This window comes from Procambarus clarkii, chromosome 63, assembly GCF_040958095.1.
Source record: "Procambarus clarkii isolate CNS0578487 chromosome 63, FALCON_Pclarkii_2.0, whole genome shotgun sequence".
NCBI lineage: Eukaryota > Metazoa > Arthropoda > Malacostraca > Decapoda > Cambaridae > Procambarus > Procambarus clarkii.
The window spans coordinates 9687281-9712391 of NC_091212.1; the positions used below are offsets into that span (position 1 = coordinate 9687281).

At 44.8% G+C, this 25111-nt stretch overlaps 1 protein-coding gene across 1 annotated transcript in view; it reads left to right on the top strand.

The window, feature by feature from the left end:
* The window catches only part of LOC123769681 (Dynein heavy chain 1), a 299861-nt gene that overhangs the window by 191945 nt on the left and 82805 nt on the right, over positions 1 to 25111 (top strand). Inside the window, 8 exon segments of the mRNA XM_069308664.1 lie at positions 2078 to 2212; positions 5149 to 5271; positions 10815 to 10932; positions 11500 to 11705; positions 12876 to 13039; positions 15677 to 15799; positions 21345 to 21537; positions 23324 to 23454. Of these exon segments, the coding sequence (XP_069164765.1) occupies positions 2078 to 2212; positions 5149 to 5271; positions 10815 to 10932; positions 11500 to 11705; positions 12876 to 13039; positions 15677 to 15799; positions 21345 to 21537; positions 23324 to 23454 (1193 nt within the window).

Here is a 25111-nt window from a genome sequence, read left to right on the forward strand (position 1 = left end):
AGAATGTCCTTGTTGACATGTGATTAAAGGCAAGTGTATACTGCAGATATGTGGACGACATATTACTGCAGGTACCTGCTATTTAGCACTTGCTATAGCTTAAGGATGCATTCGAACAAAGTTCAGTGCTAAGGTTCACTTACGAGATTGAGAGTGGAGGTAGACTACCATTCCTAGATGTAATAGTCCCAGAAAGAAATGGTGGCTTAACACTGCACTCAACGCTAAAGGAACTAACATGGGAATGTGCCATAATGTTTAAAGTGAGTGCCCTGATAGGTACAAGCGGAGTGTTGTCAATTACTGTCACCAGCGCCCTCACACACAGCTCCAGTTGCCAGGAGGTTGACGAGGAACTCGGTACAGTAAGGCAGGTCCTGATCAACAGTCTAATGGATTTGTCGAGGAAATTATCACAAGGAAAGTTAGCCGCCAGATGACTTCATATACAACAGACAACATCGGTTCCTACTATTAAAATATTCTTCAGAATCTACTACTCCACGGCTGACTAAATGGAAGAGAGGGTCCTGATTAGCATCATTGATAGAAATGTGACCTGTGCTGACACCAATCAGATGATTTAATTAATAATACACTATAAGAGCAAGAAGATAACCAACTTCTTCACGAAGAACTCTCTTTAAACCAACCAAAACCCCATGAAAGAGATGAATGTCTTCTATGCCTTCACATACCCACTTGGGGACTATCAGCCCCAACGCATTCAATATATAGGCAGGATCTCAACATCCCTTTCATGGCGCCTAACAATGCACAAGTAGCAAGGACCTATTAAAGAACATATAGTCTCTATACATAACCAGACCATCACCAGAGATATACTCACAAACAACAAAGTAATCGACAGATACAGCGGCAACAGAAGACTGGACATCGGCGAGGCATTATTTACAAAGGACACCAAAGCCACCTAGCAATAGTCAATTAGCACTAAATTACACTTTACCGACTTCCTGAACACACCGGAACACACCGCATACAACACCAGCCCTCATGTAAACACTAGAGCGATAAGATTCAGTAGAGCTATAAGTGAGGTGGTTCTTCACCTCATCCCAACCACCTCATCACCTCCAGCTCATCCCAATCACCTCATCACCTTCAGCTCCTCCCATTCACCTTCAGCTCATCTCAATCACCTCATCACCTTCAGATCATCCCATTCACCTCATCACCTTCAGATCATCCCATTCACCTCATCACCTTCACCTTATCCTTGGTTACAAATGCATCAAGACAATTTCTAATAATTTTACGGGCTATTCATGCCCGTGCCACCTCTTGGGTGGCTTAATCTTTATCAATCAATCAATCATCTAATCATTCTTACGCTGCCTTTGACGATATTAACAAGGATTAACGAAATGTAAGTCCTAGTGACAGGTCAAATAAAACTGTAAAAATTAGCTTTAGAGAGTTAATTTTTCAACTTCCTTCTAAAGTGAAAAAATGTTTGGAAAATAGAATGATTTCGCGCTAGAATCATTGATTTCACCCTCGCGGTCACATTCAGTAATATATGCCTACAGGAAAGACTGCTTTCCTACCTTGAGGTGCTTCCGGGGCTTAGCGTCCCCGCGGCCCGGTCGTCGACCAGGCCTCCTGGTTGCTGGACTGATCAACCAGGCTGTTGGACGCGGCTGCTCGCAGCCTGACGTATAGTTCCTATAGGCTCATATTATTTCCAGTGACATTTAGTAACACATTTCATGTTATTGCATGTGACCATAAATAATTCTAGTTGAAATCATCTCTCCTGTCATTTATACTTTGTTGTTGCTGACTGATCGAGGGGCGACCCATTTATACTTGTCTGCATTTCTATTGCGCACGAGTTTGATCAGAGTGTAGGTCAGCTTGCAGGCGATGAGTCACAATAACGTGGCTGAAGTATGTTGACCAGACCACACACTAGAAATTGAAGGGACGACGACGTTTCGGTCCGTCCTGGACCATTCTCAAGTCGAAACGTCGTCGTCCCTTCAATTTCTAGTGTGTGGTTAGGTCAGCTTCTTGGGCTTGGAATAAAGCGACAGTTTTAATGTTGCTGCAGGCAGTGCTGCTGATTGGTGAGCCGGGGTCAGCCAAGACGGTCACTATCAACGCCTTCATGAAGAAGTACAACCCGGAGGATCACCTTTGTCGCAATTTCAACTTCTCCTCAGCCTCCACGCCCCTCTACTTCCAGGTAGGTGCCGGCTCACACCACACTCACAATTTCATTCTGCTAATTACTACATGTGATGTTTACTATAGGAGATAAGACTTGGTAACTTGGGTAATTTTATATAAATATAAAAATAAAAGCTTATCATGTATTAATTAATAGTTACAAGTAGGCAAAAAAATCCTCTGTATTTAGGATGTCTCAATTTTATTATACATCATTAATCATATATATTTAATGATTTTAAAGGGCAGTACAACCTCTTTTTCTTGTATTTATTGAAGGTATATTTCTTATATTACCATTAAAAGTCAATTTTCATTGCAATATTTTGAGCTCCATTTTAGAGAATTTACCAGCTTTACATATTTATTTCTTGTTAATTTTTAAGTCTCCGACGACATAAAAAAACAGCATTTAGTAAAATGAAATGCCTCCTTCTAGCCCGTATGCTGCTACAGACTAGGGGGCTGAACCGAAAAAATATTCGAATTATGTGAAAATTACTTATAAATGTTAAACAAATCTCCAACATATTGCCTCAGCGTCGTGCAAGTTTCATCCCAATATTTCCCGAAAAGGATTTTAGACGATTTTTTTTAAACAAGAACGTTTTGTTGATAAGATGAACAGCTCCTATTAATTGGAACTGAGGGATTATGCAGTAATAAAGAGATGCAAGCACCTGTCTGACGCACAAAGAAGAAGGAATAGTAGTAAGAAGTGTCCATAAAGTGGATATGCAGCTGGTGCCTTTATAACATTGCTGAGTATTTCATAATAACACAAATAAGAAGTGTCCATAAAGTGGATATGCAGCTGGTGCCTTTATAACATTGCTGAGTATTTCATAATAACACAAATAAGAAGTGTCCATAAAGTGGATATGCAGCTGGTGCCTTTATAACATTGCTGAGTAATACATAATAACACAAATAATAATGAGTGAGTATGGTATTATGCTCTGTTTTGTTATATATCATATAAATACATTGCCCAATGTTAATCTCAGTTATTTTTATTAATTTCCCCTCCCCCTAAAACAAATTGTGGGGGAGGGGAGATTTTTCTCTCTCCTTTGTTTATTATCTGATTTTGGTCTAACCTCTACATCCTGGAGAGTGCATAATCGTCCCTAACTATGTGAAGATAGGATGAAATTGGTCAACAAATAAATCAGTCACAACTTTCAGGACTTGTACTGAATTTTTCACAGGTTTCAAACTCTGTTTTCTTTCTCTCTTTAGGTTGTTTTGATGTTTAGGGATCTATTAGTGCTTTATCACTTATATAAAGTACATTATATTATATACATATATATATATATATATATATATATATATATATATATATATATATATATATATATATATATATATATATATATATATATATCTATATATCTATATATATATATATATATATATATATATATATATATATATATATATATATATATATATATATACATATGTCGTACCTAGTAGCCAGAACGCACTTCTCAGCCTACTATGCAAGGCCCGATGGCTCAGAGGTATGCCACCAGACTAGTGCTCGAACTAAGGGGCATGAGCTATAAGGAGGGACTACGGGAATTAAACCTCATGTCGCTAGAAGACAAGAGAGTTAGGGGAACATGATCACCACATATTAGATTCTCAAAGGAATTGATAGGGTAGACAAAGACAGTTTATTTAACAAATTGCGTTTATTTATTCCATAGCACAAATACTAGGGGGACAAAGATGGAACTTAAGTGCCCAAATAAACCATAAAGACATTAGAAAGAATTTTTTAGTGTTAGAGGAGTTAATAAATGGAATGCATTAGGAAGTGATGTGGCGGAGGCAGACTCCATACACAGTATTATGAGTAGATATGATTGAGCCCAATAGGCTCAGGAAACTGTACACCTGTTAATTGACGGATGAGAGGTATATAGACAGACGGAAAGCACTGAGACGAATAGACAGATATATAGAAGATCGAAAACTTACTAAGAAAGATAGCCACAGAGTCCAACAAAAGAGATGAACATTGACAGACATTAAGAGAGAGAGAGAGAGAGAAAGAGAGAGAGAGAGAGAGAGAGAGAGAGAGAGAGAGAGAGAGAGAGAGAGAGAGAGAGAGAGAGAGAGAGAGAGAGAGAGAGAGAGAGAGAGAGAGAGAGAGAGCCAGCAAGACAAATTCAGATAAACATGAAGAGACAGAAGACAGCGATATATAGTGAGAGACGGAGATACGGAGGCAGGCAAAGATCCGTGACAACTTTTCTTTCTGAATTGTGGCTCGACTCTGGGAAAAAATATATAGATAAAACAAAATGCATTTTTTCTAATATATCTTTAAACTCTTTTTTTTTTTGCTGAAATTACCATGCCAAAATTCTTAAAGCAATTCTATTAGTTTACATTCAAGTAAGTTTATTGAAATAATGAAATATATCTATAAACAGACTAAAGGGTAGAGTAGCTTAGGTTATTTGTACCCTCGACCAATTCTATTCTTCAAACTTATGCTTAAAGAAGATGAATACATTTTTATATCAGTTTTTTTTTCGAAACTTTCTGTTTATTACAAGAAGGTCAAGAAGACAGCGCGACAGATCTTGGCTGCTCGGGGTCCACCCGGGCATTATTGTCTGTATCTATGAGTGAATGTCTGTTGAAGGCTGGACGTCTGATGGTTGGGTTAGCCTTACCCTACTTTCCATGATGAATTGTGATTTTAAGGCATATGTCATGGAGTAGTTTGGCGACCTCCGTTTTCCTCTTGAAATACAACTGGCTAATTTTACAGTGATCAGCGACTCCTATTAGGTAAATTAGAGACTGTTTAGCTAAGTGAAGCAAAATTTGCAGATAATTGTAGCCGAGTGAATTTAGTTTTGGTTTAATCTGGGGTTAATACAAATGCTGTATGGGTGAGTGGGACTGAAGGCAGTGTGTGATCCTCAGAGAACCCTGGAGAGCTACGTGGACAAGCGGATGGGCAGCACCTTCGGGCCTCCCGCCGGGAAGAAGATGACAGTGTTCGTGGACGACCTCAACATGCCGCACATCAACGACTGGGGAGACCAGGTCAGTCCCCAGCCCTCACTCCTGTCACACGCCAGTGTTTTGTATGTGTTATCATCAACGACTGGGGAGACCAGGTCAGTCCCCAGCCCTCACTCCTGTCACACGCCAGTGTTTTGTATGTGTTATCATCAACGACTGGGGAGACCAGGTCAGTCCCCAGCCCTCACTCCTGTCACTCGCCAGTGTTTTGTATGTGTTATCATCAACGACTGGGGAGACCAGGTCAGTCCCCAGCCCTCACTCCTGTCACTCGCCAGTGTTTTGTATGTGTTATCATCAACGACTGGGGAGACCAGGTCCGTCCCCAGCCCTCACTCCTGTCACACGCCAGTGTTTTGTATGTGTTATCATCAACGACTGGGGAGATCAGGTCCGTCCCCAACCCTCACTCCTGTCACACGCCAGTGTTTTGTATGTGTTATCATCAACGACTGGGGAGACCAGGTCAGTCCCCAGCCCTCACTCCTGTCACTCGCCAGTGTTTTGTATGTGTTATCATCAACGACTGGGGAGATCAGGTCCGTCCCCAACCCTCACTCCTGTCACACGCCAGTGTTTTGTATGTGTTATCATCAACGACTGGGGAGACCAGGTCAGTCCCCAACCCTCACTCCTGCCACACGCCAGTGTTTTGTATGTGTTATCATCAACGACTGGGGACACCAGGTCAGTCCCCAACCCTCACTCCTGTCACACGCCAGTGTTTTGTATGTGTTATCATCAACGACTGGGGAGACCAGGTCAGTCCCCAACCCTCAATCCTGTCACACGCCAGTGTTTTGTATGTGTTATCATCAACGACTGGGGAGACCAGGTCAGTCCCCAGCCCTCACTCCTGTCACACGCCAGTGTTTTGTATGTGTTATCATCAACGACTGGGGAGACCAGGTCAGTCCCCAGCCCTCACTCCTGTCACACGCCAGTGTTTTGTATGTGTTATCATCAACGACTGGGGACACCAGGTCAGGCCCCAGCCCTCACTCCTGTCACACGCCAGTGTTTTGTATGTGTTATCATCAACGACTGGGGAGATCAGGTCCGTCCCCAGCCCTCACTCTTGTCACAAGTAGCGTACCTTGAGGCTACCTTGAGGTGCTTCCGGGGCTTAGTGTCCCCGCGGCCCGGTCGTCGACCAGGCCACCTGAAGGCCTGACCAGGCCTCCTTTGCGTAGGTTGAGACTAGAACCGTGCACAGCGCCTGAGCAGGTGAGCTCATTAAGCCCCCCTGCTCAGGTGAGCACAGGTGTATAGTCACAATGGGGTCTGGGGGAAGGGGTGATTCCCCGAGTGTTTGGCACGTGGCTGACGTGTGGCGTCCAGACATGCGTCACTTAAGAGAGGGTTATGTTGGGGCGGGAGGGTATGTGGTTGGTATGCGGTCATGTAGGGAGAAGGAAGAGGAGGAGGAGGAGAAGGAAGAGGGTGAAGAGAAGATGAATATGTATGAGTATGTGCTGTAGAGTTATTCCTGTGTATGTAGATAGATTGGAGTATGTTGAGTGAAGGAGAGCATAGTCTTAAGATGGGCATAGGAGTATGTAGGTTATGTTGTGGAGGGAGGGGAGAGCCCCATACCTGAGAGAGGAGCAGGCTCTTAAGATGGGAGGGGAGCAGGTGGGAAAAGTGAGGGAACAGGTGGGTTTGTGTGAGAGTAAATGTAAACAAAGATGCGTTTAACATTTTCTCAGCCAATGCAGCTGTGTTGGTGGTGATCAATGACGTCTATTAGTTCCCCGTACATGGACAGGAAGTGTTGAGGGGAGTGTGTGTGAGAGAGAGAGAGAGAACAGGGTCTTGCGGATGACGTCCATCATCCTTAATCGTTTTCAAAGTCTACAGAGGAGTCTGGGAGATGTTCACCCCGCCAGGGTTACCCCTCCACTGCGGTTTCGTTAAGGAGCGGTGTTGTTACTACCGCCAGCAGGGGGGAGAAGGAGAGAAAAGGGAGGCAACAGGTGGCAGTGGGTTTGTGAGTGATAGTGGAGTCATTATTTTTTCTTAAAGAATGACAGTTTTATGTACCCTCCCTGCTTCCAGAGCGCTTAGGATATGAGGGCCATCCCTACCAAATAGCTCTGAGGAGTGACACCTCATGACCACATAGGGTTACCTCTTCAAAGGTTGAAGCCTAACTGCGAATGTCATCATCAACCTGTACCATAGTAAGTCATCCCCACCCCTCCCCCCTCCATCCACATAGCAGGACGTACCACATACCAACACCACCACCACACTGCTGGGAGTGACAGCAATATGCCGTACCATACTCTCTCCTGACACAGCTCACACTGGCACATAGCATTGAGTGTGTCATTGTTCTTCCTCAAAGGTGTGCCATGACATCAACATACTAATTCCAAATGCAGGCCTAGGCAGGAGAGAGCCTTTGTGGGCGGCTCTCCTCTTGGGAGAGACTGACACACAACTGGCTAAATGAGGCAGCACTGCGAGATCTATCCCAGGCTCCAACAGACCCACACCCCCAGCCCCTCCTCCCCCTTACCATCAACAAACCCCACCCTCTCCCACATCGATTTTCTGTGCAAAGCCTTTAGTATTATGTGTAACCTTGTATCACTACCTCTCCCCCCTCTCAATTTAGCTTTCGCAAATGTCGCACGACAACTGATGTCTTGGTGAACGTGGAGGCCTATCGTCGTACTGGCTTTGCTGTGAAGACCTCTGCTTTTGCTGTCCTTTTCGATCTGGAAAAGGCATATGACACCACTGGAGACACTATATTCTATCCCAACTCCGTTCTTTTGGTCTTGTTCGTAATCTGCCTCTCTTCTTACAAAGTTTCCTCTCTAGTCGTTCATTTCGAGTGAGGTTTGGTACCACTCTCTCTGCCTTTTTTTGGCAATACGAAGGTGTACCTCAAGGTAGTGTTCTGAACACTACTCTTTTCTTGGTTGCCTTCAATGGCCGTCTTTCCTTCCGTCCCTCAAGTATTTTCTCAGATCTTTGTGTTGATGAACTGACCATTTGCTGTCGAGGTGATGACTCGCCTTTCCACCGACGGCTTCAACTTGCGATTGATGCCGTGTCGTCTTGATCAGCAGTCATGGCTTCAAGTTCTCTTCAACTAAGACTTGTGCCATAACTTTTAATTGGAAGCAGGTCGTTCTTCATCCCCCTTTGTCGCTTTATGGTAATCCCCTTTTGTTCAAAGATTCTGCTTAACTTTTGGGGTTAATCTTTGATACTTGTTTGTCTTGGTCACCCCATATCTCTTACCACCCCATTGAACGTAATTAACGTAAAGTCATGTCCTATATTCCCTGGTGAGCTGATAGGCACGTGCTCATCTCTTTACATTCCTCTCTCGTGCTGTCTAAACTCGATTATGGTTGTCCTGCTTAGTAGTCTGCCTCTCCTCCTACTCTTCACCGTCTTGATGCTATGCACCATACTGGGTTAGGGTTCAGCTCTGGTGCCTTTCGTTCGTCCCCTACCCTGAGCCTTTATCAAAATCGGTATCCTCTCTCTACAGGATCATCTACAGACCGCTTCCTTGCGCGGTCCGTACAAAATCCTCACTCTAGCTTATATTGTGTTTTGATTTTTACCTCCTCCACTGGGCCTTGTTCCCTTTCATCACCTTTATTTTTCTGTTCGATATGTCCCACTTGCAAGATACTCTCTCGATCGCGTTAGCAAAACTTCTTCTCATATCGTTCCATCCTTGCCCCCATGGAGGGTCCCACTTCTAAAGTTTTGCAAAACCTTGACCCACATGGTAAAGGTTTCCACGCCACATACAGTTCTGAAATGCCTTTTCTTTGCATATTTTCTTCACACTCCCACTCCTTTGCCGTCTTCACAGATGGGTCTAAGTCTGCTGGCGGTGTAGGCTACTTAGTTGTATTTCCTGACTGCACCTGTATGTGTCGCCTGCCCCCGTAGCCTATCATCATCACGACCGAACTTTAGGCAATATTTTATGCTCTTCGTCAACTGCTTTCTCGCTGTCAATCTTCCTATGTTGTTGTAGTTGACTCTCAGAGTACCCCTCATGGCTCTGGAGTCCTTTTATCCAGTACATCGTGTGGTAGTCGAAATTCAATATTGGCTGTTTATCTCCAGCAAGTTTAAGACTGGAGTTTTGCTGGGTTCCCAGCCATATTGGTGTGTCCTTAAAATACGTGCGGATGCTGCCGCTAAGGAGGCTATCCGCACTTGTCCCATCTCCTGTAAAGGTGTTCCCTATTCTGTCTTCTAACCAGTTATTTATTCCTCTATCCGTGAACATTTGTAGGGTCGTTGGCCTTCTGTTATTCGTAACAAACTGCGTAATGCCAGTAACACGTAAATGCCAGTAACACGTAAATGCCAGTAACACGTAAATGCCAGTAACACGTAAATGCTAGTAAACTGGCAGTAACCTGCCGGGTTACTGCCAAGTTACTGCCTGGTTACTACCTGGTTACTGCCAAGTTACTGCCTGGTTACTACCTGGTTACTGCCAAGTTACTGCCTTGTTACTGCCTGGTTACTGCCAAGTTACTGCCTGGTTACTGCCTGGTTACTGCCAAGTTACTGCCTTGTTACTGTCAAGTTACTGCCAGGTTACAGCTAGAGCACTGCCAAGTTACTACCAGGTTACAGCCAGGGCACTGCCAAGTTACTACCAGGTTACAGCCAGGGCACTGCCTAGTTACTACCAGGTTACAGCCAGGGCACTGCCAAGTTACTGCCAGGTTACAGCCAGGGCACTGCCAAGTTACTGCCCGAGTTATTGTCTGGTTACTCCCAAGTTACTGCCCGGTTACTGCCAAGTTGTTTCCCAGTTACTGTCTGTTACTGCCAAGTTTTCTCTCGGTTACGGCCAGGTTACTGACATGTCTTCATCTCTCTTATCGCAGATTGTCACCACATCTACAACAAGGATCAGATATCTGTAGAAGAGGCATTACATTACAGAGGCATTAAGCAATTTACATTTAAGAAGCTGCTCTTATTGACAAGTTCAAGCTTCGATTCATTGTATACATATGCGAGGCTCAGGAACTGATGACACGCTGATGTCTCTTGCAGGAAAACAAATGGATATAGATTATGGTAATGCAAGTAACTAAATAAGAATATATGAAAACATGAAATTACTAATTACTACTTTACACTAATGTTGCAATATTGGGAGGTTTGTTGGTGACTGTGTGACTCTTCCTACACCAGCAGCACGTGTGGGGGACTACACTTACGTTGTGTGACTCTCCTTCCACCCGCAGCACGTGTGGGGGGACTATTCTTACCTTGTGTGACTCTCCTTCCACCCGCAGCACGTGTGGGGGGACTATTCTTACCTTGTGTGACTCTCCTTCCACCTTGCCCTGACGTCACTCAACAGTTATTACGGGAAATGTATTGAGTGTGTGTTTGGTGTTGATCGCTGACGGAAGAACAACATTATAGTTACTAGACGTTTGGTTTGACCGATATTTTAAAGTTACATTTAAGTTCCTACACCTACTTTGAGTACGTGTAAATACTACTCTTTATTCATCTTCTCAGAACCTGTATGAGAATTGTCTCTTTTGCAGCCGACCAACGAGATAGTGCGACAGACGATGGAGATGGGCGGGTTCTACAGCCTGGAGAAGCCTGGAGACTTCACTTACATTGTCGACTTGCAGTTCCTGGCAGCTATGGGCCACCCGGGTAAGAGTGCATGGCATGATAGCGAATCTGAGTCTCAGAAATTACGGGCACATGTACTCAGATGTACGTGAAGATGTACACAGAATTTGTCATGACAAGAACCCAATACAGTATAATCCAGTATATAATAGAATGACAAAACTACTCTGGAAAATTATTTTTTTCTGTAAAGAGAATAATTAGTTTCAATATCATGCATACTGAATATAAGCAGGACCTTATTGTTAATGGCATTGACATACTAATATTTACATACTTGTACCTGGTCTTCCACCTGTATATTTGCTTATCTGTATCTGAATCATAACCGTATTATTATTTATGTTCACTTCACTAAATACGGTAACGGCGACCTTCACTTAGACATTCATCTGAATTTCTCCCGTGTCTTCTCCTGTATTTTATATTATCCGTTGTATTTCATCTGTGACCTGTATTTCGCCTGCACCATTTCCTGTATAAACTGTACCTCTGCCAGTCACCCACCTGTTCCTTCTCCTGCACCTGTAGTCTGGTCACTGATATAAAGAGTAAAACTCACACTGAGAGTGGAATATCCTGTGTCAGGTGGCGGCCGCAACGACATTCCCTCCCGCCTGAAGCGCCACTTCTGCATCTTTAACTCCACCATCCCGTCCGAGGGCTCCATCAACAAGATCTTCGGCGTGATTGCTCGCGGCCATTACAGCGTAAAGCGCGGCTTTAATCAAGAGGTCAGGGACATGGTGGAGAAGTTGGTGCCTTTGACGAGGAAGATGTGGGCTCATACCAAGGTATACATGACCTGATAGTATTACATTCTCAAGACTGTATATGATGAAGATAAGATTGTACGGGAGAACAGAAATACGAATTTCCAATTGTCCAATATATAGTTTCGTTCAGTGCTGAATGTTTGCTTCCTATGCTTCTATCTTTCTCATATATTACTGGATTAAATATATTGTCAAATTTGCTTTCTATTCCCTAGAACCACGTAAACAATTATTAAATTATTTCCATACTTTGCAACATTTTAATATAACATTGCTTAATATAATGACCAAAGCGCAACTCAGAAGATGGAGAAGCGACGACGTTTCGGTCCGTCGTGGACCATTACCATGACGTGTGAGGGAACGGACGGACCATGTGGTGTGAGGGAACGGACGGACCATGTGGTGTGAGGGAACGGACGGACCAGGAAACGTCGCAGCTTCTCCATCATCTGAGCTGTGGTTTGGTCATTATTTCTTTAGCCTCGTTATTGTGACTCATCGTCTGCATTGCTTAATAATGTCCACTGAAAATGATCTGTGATATACAACACATATTAATATATTCTGATTGATGTAACACAACACAATATTATACAGTTTACAAGAGCAGTATTTTTGAGCATGTGGGACCCCACGGATCAAACACCAAGTAGTGTTGTCAGCCTCACTAGTGAGTGGTGTGGGGTCCAAAATAGTGTTGCCAGCCTCACTAGTGAGTGGTGTGGGGTCCATAGTAGTGTTGTCAGCCTCACTAGTGAGTGGTGTGGGGTCCAAAATAGTGTTGCCAGCCTCACTAGTGAGTGTTGTGGGGTCCAAAGTAGTGTTGCCAGCCTCACTAGTGAGTGTTGTGGGGTCCAAAGTAGTGTTGCCAGCCTCACTAATGAGTGGTGTGGGGTCCAAAGTAGTATTGCCAGCCTCACTAGTGAGTGGTGTGGGGTCCATAGTAGTGTTGCCAGCCACACTAGTGAGTGGTGTGGGGCCAAAGTAGTGTTGTCAGCCTCACTAGTGAGTGGTGTGGGGTCCAAAGTAGTGTTGCCAGCCACACTAGTGAGTGGTGTGGGGTCCAAAGTAGTGTTGCCAGCCTCACTAGTGAGTGGTGTGGGGTTGAGGTAAACATATATATAACTGCACTAATAACCATTGTGAGTAAGACAGACAGTGAGCGTCGACATGTGTGTGTTACAGAACAAGCTGCTCCCCACACCGGCCAAGTTCCACTACGTGTTCAACTTGCGCGATCTCTCACGCATCTGGCAGGGCATGCTGGGCGCCGCTGCCAATGTCGTCACCTCCTCTGACACCCTGCTGGCCCTCTGGCGCCACGAGTGTTGCCGGGTCATAGCTGACAGGTGGGTGTTGGCCCTCTGGCGCCACGAGTGTTGCGGGGTCATAGCTGACAGGTGGGTGTGGGCCCTCTGGCGCCACGAGTGGTGCCAATTGACCAACTTTAGGGCAGAGGCGGGTGAATGCAGTAGTGTATCTCGTGTATTGACCAACTGTGAGGTAGAGGCAGGTGCATGTAATATTGTATTGTCTTGAGAGATCTACATAGACGTATAAACTAATGTACACCAGGTATTCACCATTTACAGAAAGCCAAACAGTTTTTGCTTCCGGGTAATAAGTGCTTTTTTCTGATTGCTAATGCCACCAATGTATTGAAAAAGGTTATTATTTCCCTCAAACTGCCTTGACTGTTGTGTAAAACAGTTCAGGGCAGGTATTTGAGGGTTGCCGACTTAATGTCTAGAGCTATGCCATAGTGTTTCATAAACCTGCAGCCTTAAGGGACCCTCACGGCGTCTTCACTAACCTGTCATAGGCAAAGGTCATAGCAAAGTTTGAGGGGAATAATAGGCCTCTTCTATGTTGGTGGCATAAGCAATCTGAAAGTAACACATTCTACTCGGTGCTTTGAATTACAAATGTACACACACGACTTTGTGAGGCGTTGGTTAGGTTAGGTTTGTGTGGCGATGGTTAGGTTAGTCTTGTGAGGCGTTGGTTAGGTTAGTCTTGTGTGGCGATGGTTAGGTTAGTCTTGTGTGGCGATGGTTAGGTTAGTCTTGTGAGGCGTTGGTTAGGTTAGTCTTGTGTGGCGATGGTTAGGTTAGTCTTGTGAGGCGATGGTTAGGTTAGTCTTGTGTGGCGATGGTTAGGTTAGTCTTGTGAGGCGATGGTTAGGTTAGTCTTGTGTGGCGATGGTTAGGTTAGTCTTGTGAGGCGTTGGTTAGGTTAGGTTTGTGAGGCGTTGGTTAGATCAAGTTTGTGAGGCGTTGGTTAGGTCAGGATTGTGAGGCGTTGGTTAGGTCAGGATTGTGAGGCGTTGGTTAGGTCAGGATTGTGAGGCGTTGGTTAGGTCAGGTTTGTAAGGCGTTGGTTAGGTCAAAATTGTAAGGCGTTGGTTAGGTCAGGATTGTGAGGCGTTGGTTAGGTCAGGTTTGTGAGGCGTTGGTTAGGTCAGGTTTGTGAGGCGTTGGTTAGGTCAGGATTGTGAGGCGTTGGTTAGGTCAGGTTTGTGAGGCGTTGGTTAGGTCAGGTTTGTGAGGCGTTGGTTAGGTCAGGATTGTGAGGCGTTGGTTAGGTCAGGATTGTGAGGCGTTGGTTAGGTCAGGATTGTGAGGCGTTGGTTAGGTCAGGTTTGTAAGGCGTTGGTTAGGTCAGGTTTGTGAGGCGTTGGTTAGGTCAGGATTGTAAGGCGTTGGTTAGGTCAGGATTGTGAGGCGTTGGTTAGGTCAGGATTGTGAGGCGTTGGTTAGGTCAGGTTTGTAAGGCGTTGGTTAGGTCAGGTTTGTGAGGCGTTGGTTAGGTCAGGATTGTGAGGCGTTGGTTAGGTCAGGATTGTGAGGCGTTGGTTAGGTCAGGATTGTGAGGCGTTGGTTAGGTCAGGTTTGTAAGGCGTTGGTTAGGTCAGGTTTGTGAGGCGTTGGTTAGGTCAGGATTGTAAGGCGTTGGTTAGGTCAGGATTGTGAGGCGTTGGTTAGGTCAAGATTGTGAGGCGTTGGTTAGGTCAGGTTTGTGAGGCGTTGGTAGGTCAGGTTTGTGAGGCGTTGGTTAGGTCAGGATTGTGAGGCGTTGGTTAGGTCAGGTTTGTACGGCGATGGTGAGTGTGTGAGAACATACGCGGTAATTATACCCTCTGGACCTTTAATATGAACAATACACTGTCAAATATGGCGACAATACCGCTCCCCGAAATGACCTTTAATGAAGGTTAATAATTAAACGTAAATGTTATACCATGAACTATAGATGTATAAAATCTGATTGTATAAATACAAGTTTACATCACAAGAACTTTTCCATAAGCAAAACTGTGTGTTCAGTTATTGATTACAGTGAAGCATGTTTAGCGATAATTGTAGTGCAGTTGTCGGTGGGAAGTCCTTCCCGCAGCACTCACCTGTCTCCTGCTCCTCTACACTCACCCGCCTCCTGCTCCTCTACACTCACCCGCCTCCTGCTCCTCTACACTCACCTGCCTCCTGCTCCTCTACACTCACCCGCCTCCTGCTCCTCTACACTCACCTGCCTCCTGCTCCTCTACACTCACCTGCCTCCTGCTCCTCTACACTCACCCGCCTCCTGCTCCTCTACACTCACCCGCCTCCTGCTCCTCTACACTCACCCGCCTCCTGCTCCTCTACACTCACCCGCCGCCTGCTCCTCTACTCACCCGCCTCCTGCTCCTCTACACTCACCCGCCTCCTGCTCCTCTACACTCACCCGCCTCCTGCTCCTCTACACTCACCCGCCTCCTGCTCCTCTACACTCACCCGCCTCCTGCTCCTCTACACTCACCCGCCTCCTGCTCCTCTACACTCACCCGCCTCCTGCTTCTCTACACTCACCCGCCTCCTGCTCCTCTACACTCACCCGCCTCCTGCTCCTCTACACTCACCCGCCTCCTGCTCCTCTACACTCACCCGCCTTCTGCTTCCTGATAACCGGTAACCTGATCTTCAGAGAACGCTTGCCTCCTTCAGGTTCACCTCGCCGAAGGATGTTCGGTGGTTCGAGGAGGCGTTGGTGAGCCTGACGCAGCAGGAGCTCGGGCCGCGCTTTACCAAGGACATCACCACCACGCACTTCTTCGTCGACTTCCTCAGGTGGGTCTTGCGCTGCGGAAGTCGCAGGTCAGTTCTAGTTGCATTGATTTGACACAGAATAAAAGTGAAGAGTGTCTAGGAAACTTAGGATGAAGAACAGGAGGAGAACATGAACAGGAAGATTAACAAGAGGAAGGAGTGTGAAGTTAATGTCATAACAGTTTTAGTTAAACAGAACTGGAGGACTTGTTTGTGTTGCCTTACTAATGCAAAATAGTCAGATATAATAGTTACATTGTTGTGTGTGTGTGGGGAGTTGGTAAGTAATTATAATTGTTACATTGCTGTGTGTTAGGGGGTGGGGGGGGGGTGGCAAGCAGTTATATTAGTTACATTGTTGTGTGATGGACTATTCTGGCAGTGGTACGGAAATGAGTCTCGACTCTTGGGTTTCACCTCACTGATACCGCTTATCTTGTAACTTGATCGCCTTTGATCAAGAACAACGTCTTAGCTGCTTTCTCAAGACCGCTCCTTCTGTTGATCTTCTACTGACCTCCACTATCTATGACAGATCTTCTAGTGATCTCCACTGTCTACGAAACACCTCTTACAGAACTACTGTCTATGACAGACCCTCTATGGAACTGCAATATCTCCGACAGACCCACAATTGACCTACATATAGAACTTTACTGTGGTAGAGCCGACATAGACCTTTGTAATGGGAAACCCTTATAGTTCAGCAATGTGGTAGACCCATTATTTTTTTTTTTATTTATTTATTTTATTTATGCATATACAAGAATGTACATAAGGAATGTGAGGATACAATTATGGTAATTACAGTCTTGTAAAGCCACTAGCACGCGCAGCGTTTCGGGCAGGTCCTTAATCTAAGAAAATTTTAAGGAGGTAAATACTTGCAAAATTTATAGACAAAAAAATGATAACAGATTACATGGAATGAAAAAAAAAAAAGATGAGAGAAAATTATAGGTACAGTATATTAAAGCACATAGGTAGCTATGATTGATTGCAATGACAGCTTAAAATGGTAGTTGACAACAAATTGGTAGGCACAATACAGCAGAAACAATATAAGATTGATTGCAATGACAGCTTGAATGGTAGTTGACAAAAATTGGTAGTCACAATACAGCATATGGCTAGCACATAAAAGAAGACAGCAATGAACACAATGATAAGGTTGTTTGATATTACATAAAAATTAGGAGATTGGGTACCACTAGGTACAGAGCAAATTAAAGCTCAGTGTAGGAAACTAAATAGATGAAGTTAGGTACTTTTTGGTTTTGCTTTTAAATAAGGCAAAAGTTTTACAGTTTTTCAATTCACTAGGGGTTACCTTTTGCTTCATTGAACCCATATAGACCTTCACTATGGTAGACCCATATAGACCTTCACTATGGTAGACCCATATAGATCTTCACTATGGTAGACCCATATAGATCTTCACTATGGTAGACCCATATAGACCTTCACTATGGTAGACCCATATAGACCTTCACTATGGTAGACCCATATAGATCTTCACTATGGTAGACCCATATAGACCTTCACTATGGTAGACCCATATAGACCTTCACTATGGTAGACCCATATAGATCTTCACTATGGTAGACCCATATAGACCTTCACTATGGTAGACCCATATAGACCTTCACTATGGTAGACCCATATAGATCTTCACTATGGTAGACCCATATAGATCTTCACTATGGTAGACCCATATAGATCTTCACTATGGTAGACCCATATAGACCTTCACTATGGTAGACCCATATAGACCTTCACTATGGTAGACCCATATAGATCTTCACTATGGTAGACCCATATAGATCTTCACTATGGTAGACCCATATAGACCTTCACTATGGTAGACCCATATAGACCTTCACTATGGTAGACCCATATAGATCTTCACTATGGTAGACCCATATAGATCTTCACTATGGTAGACCCATATAGATCTTCACTATGGTAGACCCATATAGACCTTCACTATGGTAGACCCATATAGATCTTCACTATGGTAGACCCATATAGATCTTCACTATGGTAGACCCATATAGATCTTCACTATGGTAGACCCATATAGATCTTCACTATGGTAGACCCATATAGACCTTCACTATGGTAGACCCATATAGACCTTCACTATGGTAGACCCATATAGACCTTCACTATGGTAGACCCATATAGATCTTCACTATGGTAGACCCATATAGATCTTCACTATGGTAGACCCATATAGATCTTCACTATGGTAGACCCATATAGATCTTCACTATGGTAGACCCATATAGACCTTCACTATGGTAGACCCATATAGATCTTCACTATGGTAGACCCATATAGATCTTCACTATGGTAGACCCATATAGATCTTCACTATGGTAGACCCATATAGATCTTCACTATGGTAGACCCATATAGACCTTCACTATGGTAGACCCATATAGATCTTCACTATGGTAGACCCATATAGATCTTCACTATGGTAGACCCATATAGATCTTCACTATGGTAGACCCATATAGACCTTCACTATGGTAGACCCATATAGACCTTCACTATGGTAGACCCATATAGACCTTCACTATGGTAGACCCATATAGATCTTCACTATGGTAGACCCATATAGACCTTCACTATGGTAGACCCATATAGATCTTCACTATGGTAGACCCATATAGATCTTCACTATGGTAGACCCATATAGACCTTCACTATGGTAGACCCATATAGATCTTCACTATGGTAGACCCATATAGACCTTCACTATGGTAGATCCATATAAACCTACCTTGTGGTTACCTTGAGGTGCTTCCGGGGCTTAGTGTCCCCGCGGCCCGGTCGTCGACCAGGCCTCCTTGTTGCTGGACTGATCAACCAGGCTGTTAGACGCGGCTGCTCGCAGCATGACGTATGCGTCACAGCCTGGTTGATCAGGTATCCTTTGGAGGTGCTTATCCAGTTCTCTCTTGAACACTGTGAGGGGTCGGCCAGTTATGCCCCTTATGTGTAGTGGAAGCGTGTTGAACAGTCTCCGGCCTCTGATGTTGATAGTTCTCTCTTGAACACTGTGAGGGGTCGGCCAGTTATGTCCCTTATGTGTAGTGGAAGCGTGTTGAACAGTCTCGGGCCTCTGATGTTGATAGTTCTCTCTTGAACACTGTGAGGGGTCGGCCAGTTATGTCCCTTATGTGTAGTGGAAGCGTGTTGAACAGTCTCGGACCTCTGATGTTGATAGTTCTCTCTTGAACACTGTGAGGGGTCGGCCAGTTATGTCCCTTATGTGTAGTGGAAGCGTGTTGAACAGTCTCGGACCTCTGATGTTGATAGTTCTCTCTTGAACACTGTGAGGGGTCGGCCAGTTATGTCCCTTATGTGTAGTGGAAGCGTGTTGAACAGTCTCGGGCCTCTGATGTTGATAGTTCTCTCTTGAACACTGTGAGGGGTCGGCCAGTTATGTCCCTTATGTGTAGTGGAAGCGTGTTGAACAGTCTCGGGCCTCTGATGTTGATAGTTCTCTCTTGAACACTGTGAGGGGTCGGCCAGTTATGTCCCTTATGTGTAGTGGAAGCGTGTTGAACAGTCTCGGACCTCTGATGTTGATAGTTCTCTCTTGAACACTGTGAGGGGTCGGCCAGTTATGTCCCTTATGTGTAGTGGAAGCGTGTTGAACAGTCTCGGGCCTCTGATGTTGATAGTTCTCTCTTGAACACTGTGAGGGGTCGGCCAGTTATGTCCCTTATGTGTAGTGGAAGCGTGTTGAACAGTCTCGGGCCTCTGATGTTGATAGTTCTCTCTTGAACACTGTGAGGGGTCGGCCAGTTATGTCCCTTATGTGTAGTGGAAGCGTGTTGAACAGTCTCGGGCCTCTGATGTTGATAGTTCTCTCTCAGAGTACCTGTTGCACCTACACCTGTTGAGTACTGTTGAGTACAACAGAGTACCTGTTGCAACCTACACTATATAAACGACTTATAGACTTATACTATATTGAGGTCTTATATATCTACACTATATAGACACCTTACACACCTACACTACATAGATGACTTACACACCTACACTACATAGATGACTTACGCATCTACACTATATATATATACAACTTACACACCTTCACTATATAGACAACACACACTTTCACTATATAGATACCTCAAACATCTATATACATCCCTTATACATTCCTGAGTATCCACCATAAACCTCTGTTCTGCTCCTGGAGGCTCACTACCATGTACATCTTTAGGTTCTCCTAAATATTCAACAAGACACTTCTGCAGTTCTCCCAAAACTGCTGCACAATGAAGTCCTCTTCAAACACCAGTGATGCTTCACCATTGATTTCACAGAGACACGTGAAACTCCTCTTTTCTGCTCCTTTACACTGCTTGAGGTCAACTCCTCACTGTGGAGTTCTGCTCTCCCACAGATTTCAGCATACACATCTCCAGCCTCGAAGTTTCCTCCATTAATTCTCTCCCTGGCTTTGCAGTTCTTCCATCAACTTCTCCCCAAACAAACCTGCAATTCCAGTGCCATGCCAATAAAAATGTTTCCGTACTAAAACATTATTAAACATATTCACACAAAATAAAACTCCTCCATCCGACATCTTATTAAACTCTAATGCGTCGCCGCAACGGTCCTCCCCCACCTTGGGCGAGTCCATCCTCGACGTGTCTAGACATGCTGCTGCCATCACCGGGCCTGTCCTCCCTCAGTCACCCACTCACATCCGGCGAGGACGGACATACCGTCGTTCTCTCCAGCCTGTCCTCTTATCTCTACTCCCTTAATTCAGCTTACTGCCTTAATAAAATATCTATCCTACATATATAAACATCTGCCATCATCGCTGGGCACACGATCAAGCACAATTAACCACTGTAACAAGTGTTATATGAGCTTACCGCAGAGTCTGTGTCTCGAGGGCGTTCAAAGGGCGCTCAGCTGGGGGCTCCTAGAGGTCAGCCTCTCAGATTTCCCCCCAAAGTTTCTTTATGATGTCCTTACAGCTTTTCTGCTCTTGACTTGAGTACATTAAGTCGTTCTCAGGCTTCACACAAAAACACCTGCTTGATTACCTCCTCTTGTAGGACACACAGTTAGGGGTTTTCCACCTCTGCCAGGACCTCAAACACAGAGCTCTCCTCTCTCACGACTCCGTTGCTCAAGTAAATTCAAGACGGCCTCGCGAGCCTCACATCATGTCAGCAAAGCATCGACATCTCCCTCCATATCAGTTATTTGCATGTTCATCCTCTACTCACAATTTTAAAATAGTCTCCGACATTTATTGCATAGATATATACATATCTCTATCTTTCCTCTGGCCTCTCAATTAGGTCTGGTAGGTGGAATAACTCTCAGATAGGTAGACTCGTTCTTCAGGTTACCTGAGGTCATAACAATATGTGTAGTTCCTGAGCGTGTTGTGTATGTATTTTAATTACCTGATTACCAAAGTGTAGTGCGTTCTACCTGTGCACAATGGTGACGTTATCAATCACCCTGGAACACGGGTTAATATTTACACGAGGTGACAATACACATGGGGTTCTAGGGACGCTCCAGAGCCGACGGGGGACGAAGGGGAAGACCTGGACATGGAGATGCCTAAAGTGTACGAAGCCATACCCTCCTTCGCCACCCTGGAGGAGCGCCTGCAGATGTTCCTCTCCCAGTACAACGAGATGGTCCGCGGCGCGGGCATGGACCTGGTCTTCTTCAAGGACGCAATGATCCACCTTATCCGAGTAAGTCCTTCTTAGTAATCTTAAGATGCCTTTCCTTCCTTCGTGTGACCTTAGGTTTGAGCGGAGACGCTCCTTTATCATCATAACTTCATGTCTTACCTGAGTAAGGCTAATCCTTATCTCATTACTTAAGGGGTATTTAGGGTTGAAAAGATAGAAGGGGGGGTTAATCATTGTCCCCCAGAACCCTAGAACTGATTGATTGATGGGATATATACTCAAGACAAGGAACTGGAACTGGTGGGGATATTTAACCTTCAACTCCTCAACGGTGTGAGTAAAACACCTCCCTCCCTCATCAATGAGATCTTGTGGGTGCGGGAGCAACTCATTCCTCCTCATCCATATGAGGTTATGGGTATGTCGAGATGTAATTCTTTCATCTGGGTAAATGGCACTAATGCCCCCGTGTGTATACTTACCTATCAACACTTATCAGTGACTTCTGGAAGGTGAAGTCTAGCTTCTTATGCCCTGCCAAGTTGTGCCTCTTGTGTATTTAATTATGCCCTGCCTAGTTGTACCTTTTGTGTGTTGATTTAACTATTCTGACGTTTGAATTCTTTGTTGAATCTGGCCTGAAAGTTGGCAATGGAGTCGGCTTCTACAACTTCTTCCTTCGGTGTCGAGTACGAGTGCTTCCTTACATTTTCTCGACTCAGTTGCATGTCCAGCTTCCACTTATGCCCACTTGTTTGACTTTCTCTATATTAAAAGAGGCTGTCTTTGTCCACAATATCTGTCCCTCCATATTATCTTGTGTGTTGTGATTACGTCCGCCCTGTTTCCTCTGTCTTCTAGGATTGAGATCTATTTCCCTTAACCTATCTGGAAAGCTCAAGTAATAATCTTCTTGGAGACCTTTGTACTTTTTTAACTGTTGTTATGTATAGTACTCTAGCAAATGCTTTGTAGCTTACCTTGTAGAGTAGTGATTTAGGTTCGTAAACAATGTTGTAATGTTGGCCAGCGTTCCAAATGCTGCTAATGTATAAAACCCTTTTTACATACAGCGATGGTGTCAGTGTTGGAAATATGTCAACTCCAGAATCTTTCTCGTCTTGATTCATGTAGTTGACTTTTCCCGAGGGTGTACCTGTACACCCTGACCTCCTGTACTCTTCCTCCTTCTCTCATTGTCATTGCCTTGAGGCTGAGTTCCAGCAGCTGTTTGTCTGCCAACTCCTTGAGTTTGTCAAGGCCTTCCTGTAACTTTCAGTAGTCCTCCTCGGTATTAAATTGTGCTACTTGAGTTGCGACTTGTACAAACCTTGTCGTGTGTGAGTGTAAGGGCGCTTGTTATCTTTGACTCACGTTGTGGTACTATAAATATACCCAAATGGTTTACTGTGAACTAACTTTCTTCTCACTTGATATAATTACCTCCGAGTCCAGAATCAGCTTCGCGTCCATTTGCAATAATCCATTAAGTTTTATAAAATACCGGCCATACTGGCCCCTGGACAATGTCCCGTGCATATTGTCCCAATTATACAGCTCATTTGTCATTGTATATCTGAGATCCGTACTGAATATTATCATTGTGAGACAAAACGCTACTGTGTAGTGTTATTATAATATGTCTGGCACTAGTACAGTGTTGTCTGGAACTATGGCAGTAGTGTGTGGCACTATGACAGTAGTGTGTGGCACCAGTACAGTGTAGTCTGGCACTATGACAGTAGTGTGTGTGGCATCAGTTTAGTGTAGTCTGGTATTATGACAGTAGTGTGTGGCACCAATACTGTGTAGTCTGGCACTAATACCTTGTGACACTATGACACAGATCTCCCGCATTATACGTAACCCTGGAGGTAACGCCTTGCTGGTGGGCGTGGGCGGCTCCGGCAAGCAGTCGCTCACCAAGCTGGCCTCATTCATCGCCGGCTACAAGACCTTCCAGATCGCCCTCACCAGGTAAGTCTTCTCTCCGGTAAATCCTATGTCATATCGCTAAATATATATCTTAGAAGGTGTTCTGCCAAATAGCTGTATAACTAAGCTTGAAGACAGCTGACTCCTAATAGCCCAACCGGGGATTGAAAGCCATCGATGAGGTCCTTGATAAGAAAATCGCCGACCTTAAGAGGATGGATGGGAGGATTGAGAATATTGATGCTCATGATGCACTTTACCTCATCACCAGGTTCCTGTCCCTCCCCAGGTTAACCTACTTTCTGAGGTGTTCACCATACTACAGTAGCCAAAACCTAGGTGAGTATAACCTGTTACTGAAATCAATGTTAGAAAAAGACCTCACCCTCCCTCTCGATGACCAATAGTACGAACAAGCCTCTCTTCCCTTGGGCCCTTGGACTGGGGGAAGCCTCGGAGTTCGAACAACAACCAAATCGCTGTACCAGCCTTTCTGATCTCCTCCTCGGCATCCGACGACCTTGTGAAGGAAATTCTACCTGTCTACTTACATCAGTTGGCATGCATACACGATCCCAATTTTATACACTGTGCCACCGAGTGGGTCAGTCGTGCAGGCCCATCACCTCAACCACGATCCTCAAAAGCCCACAAGCAATCCAGCTGGGATGGCCCCATTGTAGACCAAGTTGCTGCAGAGTGCCTGGGTGCTGCAACAACACAACACGACATTGCTCGCTGTAGTTATGTGTATGAATCTGAGCCAAGAATCACCAGCGGAGGAAGGAAAGTGGCCCGAGTTGACGGTACTCAACTCTCCAACACCGAGAGCTTGATGCACATTGAGGAGAGACAACATCTGGAGGCGAGGCAAAGAGGTGACCTAGTGACTCTATTAAAGAAGAACGAACCACTTTCCACGGACGTTCCCCGACGACAAGGAGCGTGGTGCACGAGGTAGAGGTGAGAGGCGAGAGGCCGATTATTCAAAGTGCTTATCGATTCAGTCCGGAGAAGAGGTAACTAATGTGGAAGAAGCTGGAATACCTGTTAGAAATGATTTAGCGGAACCTAGCAACAGCGAGAGGAGTTTACCCGGGCTGTTGGTGAAGAAGAGTGACGGTTCTTATCGCTTCTGTATGGAATATCGAAAGGTGAACGCGATCACTGTCAGACTCCCATTCCCTGCCACGAGTGAGTGATTGCATTGACCAGCTGGAAAACGCTAGGAACGTTTCGAAGGCTGATTTATTAAAAGGATATTACCAAATACCATTGACCACGAGGGGATGAGGAAAATTTCTGACTTTGTCATGACGGTTGTAATTTTCTAATACAAGGTGCTTCCGTTTGGGATGAAAAACAGCGGAAGTTGTTTCCAAAGGATGATGAACGAAGGGCTTTGGGGAGTTAAGGGATGTACGGTGTATATAGATGACATTGTGGTGTATTCCGATAGCTGGGAGGAATATGTAACTCGTCTCAGGGATCTGTTTATGAGGCTGGAAGAGGCGAATCTCACTATAAATTTGGCGAAAAGAGAGTTTGGGAAGTCTCGCTTAGAGTATTTAGGATTTGTTGTAGGACAAGGAGAGGTGGCCTCAGTTGACCAGAAGGTGGCAGCGATTAATGAATGTCCAGTGCACCGTACGAAAAAGGAATTGCTTTGTTATTTGGGCATGATCGGGTACTACAGAGG